The sequence below is a fragment of the Rhinolophus sinicus genome, chromosome 17 (assembly GCF_057876585.1).
Source record: "Rhinolophus sinicus isolate RSI-liver-muscle chromosome 17, RSI-T2T, whole genome shotgun sequence".
Lineage (NCBI taxonomy): Eukaryota > Metazoa > Chordata > Mammalia > Chiroptera > Rhinolophidae > Rhinolophus > Rhinolophus sinicus.
The window spans coordinates 80445340-80464341 of record NC_142517.1 but is presented as its reverse complement, the minus strand read 5'-3'; the positions used below and the strand labels follow the sequence as shown (position 1 = coordinate 80464341).

Genomic DNA, 19002 nt, shown 5'->3' with positions numbered 1-19002 from the left:
GATCCCCACCCACTGACCCTGTCCCTGTTGCCCTGGAGGTACCCTCAGGCGTTTAAATGTCTCTTATGTTATGGACCCTTGGGGAATCTGTTGCAGTTTTTAGTTAGCTCCTCTTTTCTATAAACCTGTACTTTACTGAGGCCTCCAAACTGATATCAATGAATTCGGCAAGAACAGCATTAGAAGGCAAAGAACAGAAAAGGAATAGCTCTTTTTTTTTTTTTTTTTAAGAGAAGGTAAAAAACCAACCAACTCACTAATAGTGAAGGACAGCAGTTCATTCTTGAGGAATTTCTTTGAGTCGTTTGAGGAATGACTGCATTGAAGCAAGGTTTTTATATGTATTTAACTGTTACGAGAGATACATTGGAGACCAAGTTGAAGAGCTTACTCTAACACAGCAATTTTATTTGGGGTGCTTCCTTGGTTAAAGTGATTGTAATCCTGAATTGGAAGCAGAATTTGGAGACTGACAATGTTGAACCCTAACACCTCTCTCTCTGATCTGGGAAAATACACAATGCTTTTTTTTCTTTTTTTCTTTTTTAAGTGATTTTGGGACCATCAGTCTTTTTTTTTTTTTTTTATAAGTTGTGATGTTGCTTGAGAAAAGGAAACCCTAATTTTGAGTGTATACCATCTAGGAAAATTTTGTAGATTTCTACAAAGGCTGAAGTCCCAGCACCTCTGGGCTAAGTTGGTGGTGACGAGACCTTGATCCCAATTTCCTTTTCTGGAGGTTGGGTCCATAGCAGGACTGTAAGGTGGCCGCCTACTCCTAAGCTTTGACATGCATGGTTGTGATGCTCCTGCTGTGGATCATCTTCACTCACTTCTGATGTGTTTCCTTCCAGCTACCTCTGCAGCCCCTCAGGTACCTCCTGCTCCGCAATGCTGACAGCCTGTCCAAGCTCATTCTCCATGCCTGACCCTTGTGCCTTTGTTTATAGACTCTTGCTTTTGAATAGAGGGGAAAGTGACTGCAGCTCTAGTGCTCTCTGAGCAGAGTCTCCTGAGGATGAAGATTTGTGCTTCTCCTTGGTCACGGTCCTCCCATCTCCTGTGCACAGCGCCGTCCCCAGGTCAGTCTTCCCCATGCCTGCCCACGAGTGTGGAGCTTGGCCTCTCACATTCATTGTCTCTTATTCCCCAGGAGTGGCCTCGGGGAGACAGGAGGAGTGGGAAGGGGAGGCAGGTCACCCTCGGCTGTGGTAATCACGGAAGGTTTCAGAAGGGGTGAGGCTTGGGCCAGACCTTTCAGTGTGGGTGCCTTCATGAGAGAAGAGAATTCTATGCGTGTAGAGCTGTGGGGAGGAGGGAGAGGGAGACCCTGCGTGTATGTAGGGGCATTCTGAGTGTTCTGGCTAAAATGGCAGACGTGTGAGGCAGTGCAGGGAGGAAATGTCAGGTCACCTGTCTGCCCGCACAGGTAGTGCAGAGCCTTAAATGCAGTTTATTGTGCTTCCTCTTTGCAGTGCTGCAGCTTCTCGGTATGTTGCCATGGAAAGAGAGCAGGACCATGGAGTTAGACCTGTATTCATACCTCATTTTTGTCACATACTATCAGAATGACCTGGGGAAATGTTCCTTACCTCTTAGAATTTTAATTTCTTTATGTTTAAAATTGTGTTAATACCCACTTTATAGGACTATTGTGAAATGAAACAGCATTGTATGAAGGATTAGTTTTCTCCTCTGCGTTACGCTGTCTCGTGCTAGCCAGAAGCCTTCTCTGAGGACACAGGATGCTTCCTGGCACTGCATCGAGTCCTTCATGGTCGGTGCCCTTGCAGCCTTGTCCCGGCACCAGCCACCTGAACTTCAGCCACGCTGTCCTGCTCCTTGCTCCTGGAATGCTGGCGTTCTGCTCCCTGCCTGCCCTCACACCTCTGCTCTAGTGGGCACCTCCCGGGGTCACCTTTGGTCCTCTCTCCCAGTCTGCTTCAGCCCCTAGCCCCTGCTCAAATATCATCTGTTTCTGAACTCTAATCTTGAACCCTGCCCCAGAGCGACCTGCTCCAAACTCCCATAGTACCTGCTGTCTATAGAAGACCTTCTCTGTGCTGTGCTCTGTTACCTTTTAATGTTGTCTTCCATTCCCACCTAGATTCTGTTAGGGTGGTACAAAAGTAATTGCGGTTTTTGCAATTATTTTTAACCTTTTAAACCGCACTTACTTTTGTACCAACCTAATACCTCTGACACCTGCAAAGCTGCCTGGCATAGCAATGAGTAATATTAGGTACATCATAAATATTTGTCAGCTCAGTCTTGTAGGTGATTTCCTGAGGAATGAAGAAAACTTGTATCCTAACAGAAGACATTCATGCCTTTGGTGGTTATAAGCTAACACAAAGGGAATTGAAACTCCTCAGACAGGACTAAACAGTAAAGGGACTTATTTCTTAAGTTCTTGGGAATCCTCCTGAAACCCATTTTTTTCCTCCTTGAAAGCAAAGGTGGTTGGTTGTCAAGACTTGTCTTTATTTCTCGAAGGCATGTGACAATGGAAAGCTCATCTGAAAACTCTAGTTTATAATATGGTATCTTTGAAAGAGACAAAGGTGCACGGTATTAATACAAATATAAATGTTCACATACTCATGCTCTGGGCCAGTCTGTCAAGTGAGTGGAAACAATCCTCATCAACTAAACTCTTCAGTGCAGATTTTGAAAGATGCTTTGAGGCTTACGTTTTGTCAGATTCAAAATTCTAATCTCTACACCCCAGACCTAAAAGTTTTCAAGTGAGCTGTCAAATTTTTCCCGCAGCAAGTAATTTACATACAGGAGGAACTGGCTTATAGAGGCAGTTTGTCCATCTCTTTAATGCAGTGCTTCTCAACCAGGGGCAACGTTGCCCTCTCCCCGCCTCCCTGGGACATTTGCCTGTCAGGAGACGTTTTCTTTGTCGCAGTTGGAGGATGCTACTTGGCATCTAGTAGGTGGAAGCCAAGATGCTCCAAAACATCCCCCACAACAAAGAATCATCTGGCCCAAGCTGTTAATAGTCCTGAGGTTAAAAAACTGCGTTAGTGAACAAAGAGCTGATATAGTAAGGATTAGAAGACATTAATTCATAGATCTTAGAGAAGAAAACAAATCTTTAAAAGCCATCTAGTGTTAAAATACCTACAAGTGGGTTAACGAGGAAGGAAACATTTAATTTCTGAAAGAAACTCATGCAAGTAATTGGTTTATTTATGTGCCAACTTTATTTCCCAAAGGACTTTTTAAACGATTAAAGGAGGGGGGCAAGACTTGGAGAGAATTCAGAAAGTATTGGAAGTGAGAACTAGACGTGATCTTAAAGATCACCAAGTCCAGTTGTCATGATGTCACAAAGATTAAATGGCTTGTCCAGGGCCGCATAGCCGACTGGAAAAGGCCTGAACTGGAACCTGATTTTCTATTTGCCTCAGAGCCTCCCTCCCCAAGTCCCTCCACTTATCCAAGTCTTTCCTTGTCCAGTTTTAAGTCTCGGTTGCTCTATGAAGCCTTGTTAATCTGTTGCAGTCCCCCTTAATCTCTAGTTTATTGTAGGAAATTTAGTTTGCCACCTGATTAACTATTGTCTGATATTCTTGTTTCGCGTCTCCTTCCCTTGCTCAGATTAATAAACTCTTTAAGGACAGTGACTCTTTTGTCTCCATAATGCCATCCCCAGTGTTAGGTAGGAGGTAGGCAATTCCATATGTCACGATCAGTGGGTTGATCAATTGTGTCCATGGGATGCTTTGAAGATACTGCCTGTCACGGAGACACCTGAGTGGTATGTCAGTGAGTAAAGCCACTTCACCTTTCCAGAGGCCTAGGGAATGGCAGAGTGAGGCAGCCTTTATAGGTCTCTAGGGTCTGTATACATTGTTAGTTATCCAAAGATGACTAGCCGTTAAAAAATACAAGTCTGAGGCAAAAAAAAAAAAAGGAAAAAAAGGCTATTTTAGGTACACTTAACAAAAATTTCATACAAGAGCATTTGGTTATGGGGGAGAGAAACTGACTAAAATAAAACTAATTTCAGGCTTTCAAAAAATTGTCTCAAATAATCAGATAAATATTTCTCTTGACAAATAACTTTGTGAAAAAATAAGTCAAATTTTAAAATGAGGTCACACGTCAAGAGGATTATCCCTAGGATAGCTGACTACAAGGCCCGAGTACATTTTTATGGCACCATTCTAAGTGTAAAACCTGCTGTCCTGATGGAAGGTTGACAGATTTGTATGCGCTGCCATATGAACAGTGTTAATTCATTATCAAATTATAAAGTACTTAGAAGTGTTGGCCGGTTAGCTTGCTGGACTCCCTACGGATTCCTTATCCTGCAGCATTGCCGTTGGGGGATGCTTCTCATGTATTTGCACAAAAGCTTTACCCTTCTCCTCTGAGCTTGAAGAGTAGAAAGGTCTATCAGTTGAAGTTTAATCTAAGTGAAAATGAATTGTAAGGTTGCTCAAGGTTTGGAGGCTTTAATGAACCACTTATCTTCCTTGCTTTTCCTTGCGTTTGCCTCACTGTGGCCTGAGGTGAATGGAGTCCTTTGTTTTGGTTCATCCAAACTGCTCCCTTTAATGTGTGTTCTGGACCATTCCCAAGAAATGCTGTAGGCTTACATTGAGAGCCTGGGATCTGAGAAAGAAACAGAGCTTGGAGGTGTCAGACAGTCTGCTACCGCTCAGCTAAAGATTCAGGCATCTATGCTTCGCTACAGTTCTAAAACTGGGAACCTTCCCACCCAATAAAATGGTAGTTTTTATTGAGCTTTTCTTTTGAGTAAAAAGAAAACCTGGGCAACAAGCCTTCTGTTTGTCATGCCAGCCACTAGAGGGTGGAATAGTCACACTTCCTGGGACAGTTATAATTTATTCTGGTAGAGTGCGACTCCAGTCAGAACACATTTACTAATGTTTATCAGTAGAGGAATTTGTGAAACAATGGAGTTCCTACTTTAGGGTGGAAAGTGCTCGGCAGAGGAGGTTGTTAAAAATACAGCTTCCTGGGTCCTGTCCTCAGAGATTCTGATTTGATAGCTCTGGATGGGATCATGGGATCCCACTCCTACAAGTGTCTTGGATTTTACTTTGAGAAACACTCATCTTAATGTTTTGGCATGCATTGTCGCCTGATTATCTTTTCTCTTAGGATTGCAAAGCAAAATTATTATTTTGAAGGAAAAAAACTTAATAGTAGAAAGCAAGGTATAGGGGCACTAAAATGTTGTTCATTTAAAGGTCTGTCTAAAAAGTTACAAAGGAGACTGGCTTTGTAAAGATTCAGAATCAAAGCTACTAAAAACATGTTTTTGTGTGGAATTATACTTCAATTAATAAGATCATAGAATCCTTAGACTACGAGTCTAAAAAATTTTAATGTCCTTTATATGACCCTCTTACAGTGCAACCTAATTTTATCCTTTGGGTGTCATGAAGACTCCACACATAATGTTTTCACATTGTGAACTGTTGTTGCAGAGACAATTCTGAGTAGAGTTTATGGACTTCTGTTACCAATCTTGAATTAAGTATAGAGACCCTCCTTTATAGTAATGTACATTAATATATTTTTGTCAGTGCCCCCAGAGAGCAGTACATCCTCAAGGGGAAAGTTTGTCATTGCTTTTAAATAGAAAGAAGGATGTGGTAAAATCTGTGATAGGATGTCACAGCTCAAAAAGTTAGAGAGGCGAGTGAGTAAAATGAAATTGGTTCTGAAGCTGGGGCTTTGACCAATGAAAGGAGGATATTATCTTTTCAAATGTATATAAAAACAGCCTATCTTCTATGAGCCTTTCTTTGGCATTCTTTTCTCCAAGAATACAATCTTCCACCCTCACATATTTCATATGAAGATTTTCCAGTGTCACTTCCTCTCTCCTTCCTAGTTTTCATGGTTCTTCTGTGATTATATGTGAATGAAAAAGAGAGTTCTGTAACCTCCTAGACATACATGCACAGCTATTTAAAAATATTTTTGAAATTAAAGTCCAAAAATCCAGAATGTCATTTTAGGTATGATTTTATAGAAAAGAGAAGATGCTTTTTTTTAGAAATGATGCTGTTTTTACCATAAACTGTAATTAGTAGCACTTTTAATAATGTATGTCATTAATCTGAGAGTGTTCCTAAGTTTTGATGGTGATATTTATTATTATACAAAGTAATCATCCAGTAGAGGAATCTCCAGAAGAGGTTTGGTTCATTGAAAGTTTGGTAAATTTCCAATAATGTTAATCACTTGGGAAGCCTATTTATAGTTAATATCTGAAACAGATAATAAAATGATAAATTATGCATTATAATCATGAAGTCCAGGACCTGTGGTGTTAACTTTATTATAGAGAATTGCTCTGGCTCACATAAGATTTAAAAAAAAAAAATGGGATCCTTACAAAACAGATGAACTAATGAATAGCCCAGAGCGTCTCAAACTCCATTAATTAATTACAGGTGTGCCAAGAATGACTCTTCCCCTCGGCACACGGGGCAGCCCAGAGGAAACTGGGGTGACAGGGGTCTCTGGCTGTCTCTGCCCCTTCATCCGTTTCTCCCAGTGCCATGGAAACATGTTTTCTGTTTGTACCACTATATGACAAAGGTTGGGAAGCACTGGGAGGACTTTGTCCTTTAATTCTTTCTAGTTTCTGTTCATAATTTTATGATCAATGGATCAGTACCTTCCAAAATGTTACGTGTACCTTCTCTTGATTATTATCTAGAAAAACATCTCATGCAGCAGCATTATCAGTGTCTACCTTGAAATACATAAAATAAAATTTGCAGTTCCTTCTCAAGTTCTAGCCCAAGGTGACTTAAAAATAAAAACAGTTTAAAAAGACACTTAGACCATCATGTATTTTGTAATACAGTTGGGTCACTGCCGATTCCCAAGATAAATGTGTTGAAACAGAAGCTTTCTCATTCATCACCAGCCTCAGCTTTCATCCACATGTATTTAATGATGATGCAAGCCCACAGCACTGGGGGTGTAGTTCATCACCATGGAAGTGTTTCTGTCAACAAAGCTCACTTTGCTATCATGGAATTGATTTTGCAGAGAAAAGAAGGACAATTGTGAAAGATTTCTTTTACTTCTAAAGATCTTCACAGTTTGTCTGGGTGTCTACATGAATTGTGTTTAAAATCAATAGCTGGCAATAAAATTGACCACACTAAATTAACAGTTATGAGGTTGGAAAGCGGAAAATGGTAATGAGCTGCTGTGTCTGAAATCGTCCTTTTGGAATGTGACTTGGGGACCAGATTTGTAATTTAAAATGTTCCTCTGAAAGCTGTTATTCTCTGCTGCAGAAGTATTGATTATGCCCAGAGAGTCCCATGAGCTGGGTAGAATTTTTAGGCTGCCTTCGTTGCAATTTTCTCACCTACCTTGTAAATGGCATAACAATAATCACAGAAGAAACTTCCCTCAACTAACATCTTTTTAAAATATGCCTTTTCTACAACTTGTATTTGTAACTATCTTTGATTTTTGTTTGCTTGTTGAGAGGTTAAAAGAAAAACAAACACGATTAAGTTGCAAGCTTCTCAAGACAGCCACTCACAAGCAAGGTGGGAAGCGCCTCCCTTAAGTAATCCAACCTGTTCTGGGAACCAAATAAGAAAAAGGAACCAACATGACATTTTTGCTTTGAAACAGAGTGTTCAAGACCATATGTCATAGTGGCTGATTCCAGGTTTGGATGTGGACATACATGTTTTATGGGAGTTTTCATCGATGGTAGAAAATACAGTCAACTCCTGATTGTTTTGTATTTCCCAATGTGCTTTTTCTGGCTTTCTATCATATTTCAAAGCTTTTTATTTTTACCATCGGTTGTGTGCTCACAAAAGCGAATTATTTAATCTGATTTTACTGTTACTTTCAGAAAACATTGAGTTCCTAAGTCCCTAATGTGTGTGAAGTTCTGTTCCGGGCACCAGACATAATGAGATACATCTCAAACATGGAGTTAAGTTTGCTCATGAGCGATCTTATAGTTCACTTTGAGATCAAAGGGACATATATTTTTATTTAAACCACTTTTTCCTTCTCTAATATGTGATCAGAAGTTGCCTGTAAATGGGTTTTCTTTTTAAGGAAGAATTAATAGACATTATGAACAGGAAATAAAATTCTACTGTACATGCAGAAATAACACAAAATGACCAAAAGAAAATTCAAGCAATGGTAAAAACAACTATTTACTGCTTTATAATGTTAAAGTATTTCACCAAGGCCAATTGCAGTCAAATTAATGTGAGTTATGGACAATGAAATACATAAAGATGTATTTATACAAGTGCAGACTAAATATTTTCCATACAGGTATGTAAATGAAAAGATATACAGTAAGTGCACACTTGATATGACAATGCAGGCAACAGTTAGTTTCAGAGACTCTTGAATAGTTCATGCACAAACCTTCCCAAAGTACAAGTTCAGTCAGTCTTTGGGGAATGTAGAAGGGTAATTAAAAAAGGACTGCATTCCTTGCCATGATATCAGTATAGACTGGAGGAAGGTCAGTTATATATATTACTTACTGTAATTTGTGATTGTCGCGGAAGAGGTGTGGCTGTTGGTGTGATAGTAATACTGCTGGTGACTTTATTGCTCGGTTTGTTTAGTGCCCCGTTAATTAAGCCTTGAGTCCGGTTATCCTGTGGTGGTGTTGAAGGGCTGGCAGGTCTCATGGGGCTGGCTACAGCTTGCATGTAAGGACTTCCTAAGTGAATGTGGATTTTATTATCCTCAGTAGTTATCACACTTGAACTATTACTGTTTGAACGCTGAAACTGCCATGATGACTGCCGGTCTGGGGAGACTCTGAAAATCGCATGTTTGGCACTGATTTCTATTGGCTCTGGGGAGCGTCCCTGCTCAGGAGAGCTAGCTGAACCAGTCACAGCCAAAACCTGAATAGGTGACATTGTCCTTTCTGGGGTTATAGAACCACAAGACTCTGGGGTCTGTGCTCTGGCAAAGGCTGCCATGGTAATTGGGGACATGCCTTGTTCTAAATTCATGAGGCCTTCTGTAGAGGTTTTGGATTTCACTGGAGTTATGGAGGCGTTTTGGAGGATGGTTATCCTTTGCTTTGGAGTGCCGCAGTTTGGGATCACTGCGGTGCTTGTGTAAGAGTGAGGACTCTCTGTGGTCGGACTGGTGATTTCAAGAGTGGCTGTGTTTTGGACATGGTCTGGCGTCACCTTTATATGAAGTGGCTGCCCAGGTGTGTGGCTCAGGACGAGATCTCCAGGCTGCACAAAGTTGCCATTGGGTTTAGTCTGTATTTTTCCATTCTGAGGATGGCCTTCCTTGGATTTCATCCAAGGAATCCATAGCTTCCTGTTAACAGGACAGGAAGTAGATGAGTTGCATTTGAAGGACAGCATGGATTCCTCCTCATTAGGGTCCTCGTCCTGGTCCTCCGTCTCCTCATAAAACTGACCATTGATGACTGCTCGTTCCAGAGGAATAAGACTCTTGTAGTCGGGGGGTTCATTGTCTACTGCTTCTGTTTGAACTTCTTTAGAAAATACTTGAGGGTCAGAGATTTTTCTTCCATTGAGACTAGGACGGAGGCTCTTACTAAAATGCCGGTACCGCTCTAATTCTTTAGTGAGGTTTTCAATCTCTCTTCCTAAATCTCTGTTCCTGTTTTCTTGTTGGTTGAGTTTCTTTTGCAGAACCGAGTGGTCTCCCTGGAGGTGACATATCAGGTCCTCAGTTGCCACGTATTCATGAATTTTCTCTTTCAGTGCATCCACTTCCCTTGAGAGGTGCCCTGATTTAGCTTCTTCTTCTTGAAGCCGTTTGAAAAGCCATTGTTCATGGCTGGACTCTGTCTTTTCTGCTAACTTGTACTTGGCAAGTTCCATTTTAACGTGTTCCAGCTCTTCAGATAAAAATTGGGCTTTGTCTCGTTCATCAGCGTACCTTCGTTCTAGAGTCTCGAACTCATCTTCCGTTTTCATCAGGTCGTCCTCAATGGCTTTCATATCCTTTAACTTCAGCCTCAGTCTTTCCACTTCTTGAGAGAGCTCTTTAATCTTATTGTTTTCTTGGTGTAATGCTGCTGTGGACTTACTAGAATCTTGATTTAATTTGTTTTTTAGGAAATCTTTCTCAATTGCTTCCAGTGATTGAAGCCTGTTTTTCAACATGTTAACTTTGGACAGAAGATCATTTCCTTTCTCTTCTTCTGCTTTCAGTTTGTTTTTTAGATCATCTCTCTCCTTGGTTACACTGTACATTTTTTCTTCCACATCGGTTTTGGACTTCAGTGCCCTTTTAGTTTCCTCAATTAACTTCTCAGTAACTGTTGTCACTTTATTTTGTTCCACTTGAAGCTGAGAAGCAGCAGCTTGTAATTTATCTTCAGTTTGCTTTAATTTTTCACTCATTGTTTTCCGTTCATCTACCAGCATCACAGTTAATGTTTTCAGTTTAGTTAAATCCTCTTTTAGGGTGAATTCTGTCTTTTCCAGCCGACTTTCAATGGCTTCTAGCTCTTTGATCCTTACTTTTAAACTCTCTAGTTCTTGAGACAACTGCTTGGTGGTCATCCTTTCTTTTTCTAAATTGCATTTCAGAGAGTAGCATTCTTGTTTGCTTTTGTTGAAAGCATCTTCTAGTTTTTCCAGAGACATAATCCTTTTGTTGAGTTTTTCAACCTCGAGTTTAAAGTCTTTACTCTGTGATGTTTCCTTTTCGAGCCTCTTATTGAGATCTCTGCACTGCTCCTCCATTTTTATGAGCTCTTCATCCTTCCCTTCCATTTCTAGCACACGTTTCCTGAGCTCCTCCACCTCTGCCATGATTCCAGAGTTTCCATATTCTCCCTTGTTGATTTTTTCTTTTATATCTTGGAGCTCCTCTTCTGCCTTTCGTAAAGACCTGTTTGTCTCTTCTAGCTCATCAATTTGCCTGCTGAGTGCTGCCAGCTTTTGTCGAAGCTGGCGATTTTGGCTGTCCTCATTGGTGAGCTTCGCCATAATTGTTTCTTGGTTCTGGTGAAACTGTGTGGTCTGCGTCTGCAGTTCTTTCTCTAGTCTGGTTGCCTTCTGCTCTTCTTCCTGAACTCTGGCTTCAGTAAGAGCTAGTTTAGCATGTGTTTCCTTCTCACTTGTGGTTAGGTCTCGGATTTTTTGTCTTTGAAGGGCAAGCTGTGCAGTCAGCCTTTGTTGTTCGTCCACCACCATCAAAGCAAAAGACTTCAGTTTGGTCAACTCCGCTTTCAGGGCAGTGACCCTCTTCTCCTTTTCTTGCTCCTTCTTCTCCTGGGATTCGGTTTCTTGGTCGATCAGCTTCTTTAATCTGAAAAATACAAGAGTGCATTCTGTTTTGTGATTGACGCTTTAGCAACTTATGATCTGTGATTAAACATTTATGTAAGTTATACCAGCTCTCACAGAATACAGAAAGGAATTCCTAAATGTGACGGGGAGTAGATGAGGGGAGGAGAATCTTGATAAACTGTTATCCTGCTTTTCTGCCTTCACTACACCCACCCCTCATTGAATAGTAACAGTTGCAGTTCACCAGGAGCCTTAGTATAAGAGTAAGGGCAAGAATATTTAGGCTGAATTGCTGTGTAAAATAATCAGTAGGCAGTCTAGCCTTAAGTGCGTAAAAACAGGCACAAGTTTGAGATTCAGTTGCACCTGGCTTTAAGAGTGGCCTGGCTCTTACCAGCTAATTCACTAACTAGACCAGTTAGTGAACATCTCTGAGGTTCAATTTCCTCATATGAAAAATGGAGGCAATGATTGTATTATCTCAGGGGGCATTTGTGAAAACTAAATGAGGTAATTCGTCTAAGATTGTCACAGTGCTGGCACATAGTAAACATCTGATAAGTGTTAGTTGTTGCTGTTGTTCTTTTTTATTAATGTGGTTATTACTATATCTATCAAATGGTTTGCTTGAACCATTACAATATGTGTACATTAATGCTTGGTACTCAACTTCCTGATTCTTAGTTAAGATAAAGTTTTATTCACATTGCTTAGAAGTTACGCACTTCACTGTTGGACCTCTCTGCTGACCGACACTTGGATTACACTAGCATGACATTGTGCCAGGGACCACGTCTCATATATCTTTATCCCCACAGTGGATGGTAGTTGAATGAGGGGAGAATTGAGAGGCATCTGAAGGGGTTTAGAGTTTTTATAACATATGGGAAGAGCACACAGTTTGATAGAAAAGAGCTTATTGATGAAAGTCAGATGCTAGAAACGATGGAGGAAAACTATCAGGAACGTAATAATTCCCTCTTAAAGATGACTCTTGCAACGTGCTATTTTTTTGTTTTACATTTTAAATTTGTCGGCATAACAGAAGAGCATTTTACATGCAATATAAACTATCTCTTCCACACACTTTTTTCCTCCATCGTGAGGTCATAGTTTTAAATCTGTGGCACTCTTAATTACATGGGAATGGGCTGATTATAGAGGATGTAAGTACAGCTTTGCAGTATTGTTATACAGAAGCTAAAATAGAATGGAATCCCTGAAGAAGTGAATTAAAGTACTTGTCATAGATGAAAAGTTATAAATATTTGTTTTCCGGTCAAGCATGAAGAATTCATAATATTTTAATATAGCTTTTCTGTTAGGAATGAGTTAATTATCCAATGCATGTCTTTAATCCTTGCCATAGAACTTTCTTTTTGAAAGCTGTTTAAGGGTTCGAGAGGACATTTTTAAAGGAAATTAATTTGGGGCATTCTTCTTAGAAATAGTGTGGTGTGGTTTTTTTGAGATCCTAATCTGCTCTCCTGTAATTACACTACACAAGAGGAACATGTTGAAAATAATTGTATAATGTAAGAATTCCCCAACTTTTTTGTGGCGAGGATCCGCTTTTAGTTTTTCCTGTTTTGAGAACCTGACGGGAGGCTGGTGCGAGGGCTGGGGCCTGTGCAGTTCTGAAGGAGCTGGGCTGGAAGCTGGGGTGGGGTGATGATGATCTCACCCACTGTCTTGGCCAGAGGCTTGCCCGTGGCTTCCAGCCCTGGCCCACTCCCTACTTGAGACAGCTGGGAGCCTAAGAGAAACATGGCGGCTCCTTCCTGGATGGTCGTGGGACCTCACCACCCGGTGGCAGAGTCCCTGAGTAAACTGCTGTGGTGAGGAAATAGTTACAGAGACTTTGGCAAAGTACTTCTTCCTCCCACCTTAGCATTAGAATCACATTTAACAATGCGCCAAACATAACCGCAGCAAAATATTTCCCCTCTCTACATCACAGTTCTTAGAGTTTTATTAGAGAGCAGTTTCACAAAAACTTTTCAGGATTTCTTTTCAACTTATTAAATAATACCATATGTTATTTCATTTTCATGAGGAGATGTGTTTTCTTAGGATATAAAGGAGGGAAGATTGTTTTGCAGTGTAATGAAAAGACCATTAAAATTGAATGGTCCTTAGTGAATCTTGGCAGTACCATAATGGGCAAAACGGATTTTGAAGAAGTTTAAATAAGTTTAAATTGTTTTCATTGTGTTGTGTTTTCAGTAGTAAGCACAATGCACCTTTTTCAGTATGGTAGAAACTCATGTATCTTTCTATGGTTTCTGGAAATGGGCTGGCATCCCCATGTTCCCAAACCCCATCTTACAAGGTAGGCACATACAAATGCCGATTTGCATACACATTTTCTTACTACTGGTTTCCCAACAACCTGCTATTTCCCTGGGCCAGTCTGTTGAGCACACAAGATGACAGCAAGCTAGTCAGGTAGAGCCTGGCAGGGAGGGAAATAATTTATACGCTATTATACCCCCAGCCATCAAGTCCTGAGGTTAGGGCAGGCATGCAGCGCTGTAATTCTTTTAGAGCCAGTTGGGTACTTGTAATGCTCTTACACATTGTGGGGTTGCGTTATATGAGCGACAGAGGCAGAGATAGAGAGAGAGAAAGACAGAGACAGAGAGACTGAGACTGGTTATGCTACTGAATTGTAATTAGCCTTTCTGATACAGTGAAGGGGCTTACCCCGAATCATTCACTATTTCTTGCTGTGTATCCAGGAGCATTTGAAGGTTGAAGTTTGAGGTTAGTTTAGTCTTAAAGAAAGGTGTGTTTCTTTGTAAAGTTAGCTGTTCTTTATAGAATTTGAAGCTGCAAACCTGGCCTGTTGTATACAGTGTCCTAAACAAGGAAGCTAATGGTCGCACTGCTAATTACTGATGCAGGGATATGTATACGTATGTGCCTGCATTATAAGTGTCTGTGTATATACACATGTGCACACATATTTGACTAGATGTACTTTTTTCTTTCATCTATATGACGAATGCTTTCAGCAAATATTTGCTCCTGTTGACTGTAATTTAGTCATTTGAGGTCCACAGTCACTGTCCAAAACTTTTAAAGCCAAATGTTTTGAAAATTCTAAAGTTTTCAAATTTTAGAAAGGCAGTAAGGAGCATCCACCATATATTATAACAGCAGCAGGAAAGCCTGTGGCACCATCTCCTAAGCAAACCTCCGAATATTTCTGCAGAGCCATGTAAACAGTCACATTAAGTGGGATAATTAAGATAATAAATAGCCTTGCCTCTATTCAGGTTTTGCTACCGAACGAGTTCAGGTAAGAAGTTCTGCTGCCAAAATTTCGCAAACATTTTGTGTAGTTTTTAGGTTTTCAAAATTGCAGACAAGGGATTGTACAATGAAGGTTTGGACTATTGGTGTCTTTTGGGCAAGGAGGGTGTGGAGTTAAAGGTCCTAAGTCCACTTCCTTCTTCAGTAGGATTGGTTTTTAAACGAAACGGTAACTTAATTTTCTGTCTCCATTATTTTTCTTTGCATATTAACAGGTTTTAGGCATTGATGCTGGCTGACTTTTTATGCTAATATGGGTTATCACTGACTCTGGGTTTGCAAGCAAAAGCAGATTATGATTTTGAGAGCTTTTAAGCAGGTATGCATAATTTTGAAAGCAGTATAGACCTTGAGATGCAGAATGGCCAGATAAGAAATTCATCCCCTCAGAGCTGTGTAGTCAAATTATTACTCCTTTTTCCATAAGTAGTTCCCATTAATATGCTTTTATGTAGGGATGTTTATATAATTTGTTAAGATTTCTCCAACTTTCTCACTATTGACATTTTGGGCCAAATGATTCTTTGTTGTGGGGGCTGTCCCGTGTATTGTAAGATGTTTAGCAGCGTCCTTGGTCTCTACACTAGATGCCAGAAGCAACCCTCCTCTGCCCAATAACAACTAAAAATGTCTCCAGACATTGCCCAGTGTCTTGGTGGGGATTGCCCCCAGGTGAGAACCGCTGACCTATGCATGTGTGTGTTTATGGACATGTGTACATGTCAGTCATTCAAGTTAGACTCTTCACGGTCCTGCCTCACTCAGTTTTAATTAAACAGGTGCAACAGAAAGTTCCCACCTGAGTTCCATATACACCTGGTGATTGTATCTTCCCTGTGAAGGGCCTGTTCTTTACCAGTGCTTGTTCACAGTTAAGGTACGTTTGAATCACCTGTGAATCTTGTTAACGTGCAGATTCCAGTTCAGTAGGTGGGGATGGCCCTCAAATTTTGCAATATAACAAGCTGATGATGCCAGGATTGACTGGGTAGTAGGCTTTCCTGTTTACATGTCAGATATTTTCTGGAACGGTTCTGGCTGCATATTAACTCAGCCAATTGTTCTTTGTTAACTATACCCCAGTCTCTGGACAGAGCCTATATTCCTGACCTACAGGGCCGTCCGTTTTTTCACAGGGAACATCAGTTTGGAGAACCTGACTAAATGAGCTAACATCCGTCCACATTACTGGAAAAAAATGACTGAATATGCATATCACAGGTCGTCAGTCAGTAGCTAAATTTTCACCTAAAAAAGTCAGTAAGTAATTTTAGTTCCAGTTCGTGATTTTCCTTACCCTAGACCAGAGACTAAAATATAGGAGACTATATAATAGCTACCATTCTTTATTTAGTGTCAATGATGTGTTGCAAGCAGTGAGCTAAGTCAATATACATCTGTTGGGTCTAATTCTCATGGTAACCTTATAGGGATTTGGATTATTGTCTGTGTTTTACAGTTATGAAAATTGAGGCTCAGAAAGGTCAGGAAGGGGCAGAGCCTGTGCTATTTCTGCATCCACACTGCCCGTCCAACAGGGAACACAAACTACTGCATGGACCTAGTCCATATACAAAGTGTCCTTCTCAAGGATACTCTCTATATTAGAGAAACTGTCACCTTAGAGAACAATTCTCATCATTGTGCTTGCCTTTTTCGTTTGTCTCATAGAGCAGTGGTTTTCAAATGTTTGCTCTTACATCTCCTAAAATAATTCTAATATGTACAACTAGTTTGCTCATATAAAGAATAATCATAGCTCTTCCTTTTAGCACATTATCTACTTTTTAATTTAGCTTATTGAGGTATGATTGAAAAATAAAATTGTAAGGTATTTAAAGTGTACAACATGATCATTTGATATACATAAAAATTGTGAAAGGATTGCAAGTTAACACATCCATCACCTCATAAATCCACCTTTTTGTGTGTGTGTGAGAACACAAATTTCAGTTATATCATACAGTACTGTCAACTGTAGTCACATATTATACATTAGATCCTCAGACTTTATTTATCTTATAACTGTATCCTTTTACCGGCTTCTCCCTATTTTCCCCACCCCACCCCAGCCTCTGGCAACCACCATTCTACTCTCTGTTTCTATGAGTTAAACTTTTTTTTTTTTGATTCCACATATAAGTGATACCATGTAGTACATATTTGTCTTTCTCTTCCTGTCTTATTTCACTTAGCATTAATGTCCTCTAGGTTCATCCATGTTGCAAATGGCAGGATTTCCTTTTTCATTTTTAACGTCTGAATAATATTACATTACATGTATATATACATATATATACACACATGTATATATATGTACATACGTATATACATATATACATTTTCTTTATCCATTCATCTGTTGTCAGATACAACTTAAGTGTCCATACCTTGGCTATTGTCACTAATGGTACAGTGAAAATGGAAGTACAGATATTTCTTCAAGATAGTGATTTCATTTCCTTTGGATACATACCCAGAAGTCGGATTGCTAGATCATTTGGTAGTTCTGTTTTTCATTTCTTGAGGGACCTTCATACTGTTTTCCATAGTGATATACCAGTTTACATTCCCATCAGGAGTGGACAAGAGTGCCCTTTTCTCTACATCCTCGCTAGCATTTGTTATTGCTTATCTTTTTGATAATAGACATTTCAACAGGTGTGAGTGATATTGCATTGTGATTTTGATTTACATTTCCCTGATGATTAATGATGTTGAGTACCTTTTCATGTACCTGTGTTAGCATTTGTATGTCTTCTTTGGAAAAATGTCTATTTAGGTCCTTTGCCCATTTTTCATTGGGTTATTTGGTTTTTTGCTATTGAGTTATGAATTTCTTGTATATTTTGGATATTAACTCCTTATCAGATAGTGATTTGCAAATATTTTCTCCAATTCTGTAGGTACCTTTTCATTTTGTTGACAGTTTCCTGTGCTGTGCAGAAGCTTTTTATTTTGATGCAGTCCCACTTGTTTATTTTTGTGTTTGTTGCCTTTGCTTTTGGTGTCAAATCCAAAAAAATCATTGTCAAGACCAATGTCGAGGAGCTTATCCCCTATGTTTTCTTACAGGAGTTTTACAGTTTCAGGTCTTACATTCAAAGCTTTAATCCACTTGAGTTTAGTTTCACCATACATCACTTACGATGTAAGTCCAGTTTCATTCTTTTGCATGTGAATAACCAGTTTTCCCAGCACCATTTATTGAAGAGACTGTTCTTTCCTTGTTGTATATTCTTGGCTTCTTTGTTGAAAATTAATTTATCATATATGAATGGATTTATTTCTGGGCTCTCTGTTCTGTTCCAATGGTCTATGTGTCTGTTTTTATGCCAATACCATACTATTTTGATTACTATAGCTTTGTACTGTGGTTTGAAATCAGGACATGTAATGCTTCCAGCTTTGTTCTTCTTTCTCAAGATTGCTTTGGCTATTCGGGGTCTTTTGTGGTTGTATATACATTTTAGGATTGTGTTCTTTATTTCTGTGAAAAATATCATTGGAATTTTGATAGGGATTGCATTGAATCTGTAGATCATTTTGGATAGTATGGACATTTTTAACAATATTAATTCTTGCAATCCATGAACACAGAGTATTTTCCCCTTCGTGTCTTCTTCAGTTTACTTTATCAATGTCTTATAGTTTTTACTGTACACATTGTTTACCTCCTTGGTTAAATTTATCTCTAAGAATTTTATTCTTTTTAATGCTATTGTATAATAAATGGGACAGTTTTTAAAATTTCTCTTCCAATACTTGTTCTAAAAGAATTTTTAAAAACTTAAGTACCCCTTCATACATTTTAAAGCTGGCATCTAGAATTTTTTAGTCAAGGTTAAATACTTTCAAGCGATGTATGTTAACATCTGCCATATAATCTAAAAGTCATCATCGGCAAATCAGTCAGTCAAATCAGATATTGAGGAAATGTCTGACTTCGTTTTTCAACTTAAGAAAATGTGAAAATACACATCCCTGTGGCAACCATTTCAGTTCTAAAAGAGATGAAGCCCTGAGTTGTCCTCAGATGAAGTAACAGGCATGGTTCTATCCAGTGGTGATTCTAAGGCTGCTGCTGCTCTCTTCTCATGGAACTTTCAGGAGTCTTTCTATCATTGTCCCTATGTCTGTGACTCAGAGAGGTTTCCAACCCATGAAAAGGCATATGGTAAGACTTTAAGTAATAAGACTATTTTGAAAGGGTTGTTGGAAAGGGAGAACTCATAGAGAACAAGCACTTTTCTGGCAGATTAGTTTTGAAAGCATAAGTATGTGAATTGCAGATGTAGACATTGATTCCCTTAAAGCTCTCCAATGTTTGTACCCCCTGGAAAGTCTTTGTGTACCCTCTGGGGTATGTGTACTCCAGTTT

General features: G+C 39.6%; 2 protein-coding genes across 7 annotated transcripts in view; one reads left to right on the top strand and one right to left on the bottom strand.

Annotated features, from left to right (window-relative positions):
- CMSS1 (cms1 ribosomal small subunit homolog) overlaps window positions 1–19002 on the top strand; it is a 334075-nt gene that overhangs the window by 18419 nt on the left and 296654 nt on the right. Inside the window, exon 2 of one of the 4 annotated variants that reach the window (XM_088794218.1) lies at window positions 951–1082. The exons of 2 other annotated variants lie outside the window; for them this stretch is intronic. In XM_088794218.1, the coding sequence (XP_088650344.1) occupies window positions 1019–1082 (64 nt within the window). In that variant the 5' untranslated portion in view covers window positions 951–1018. Of the gene's footprint in view, window positions 1–943; window positions 1083–19002 lie in introns of those variants that run through there. One more of the 4 variants, XM_088794217.1, reaches the window with a different exon arrangement.
- Window positions 1–19002, bottom strand: part of FILIP1L (filamin A interacting protein 1 like) — a 266691-nt gene that overhangs the window by 12160 nt on the left and 235529 nt on the right. For 2 of the 3 annotated variants that reach the window (XM_019756497.3, XM_088794216.1), the window contains exon 2: window positions 8186–11322. In XM_019756497.3, coding sequence (XP_019612056.2) covers window positions 8526–11207 — 2682 coding nt within the window. In that variant the 5' untranslated portion in view covers window positions 11208–11322 and the 3' untranslated portion in view covers window positions 8186–8525. Of the gene's footprint in view, window positions 1–8185; window positions 11323–19002 lie in introns of those variants that run through there. The other variant, XM_019756494.3, reaches the window with a different exon arrangement.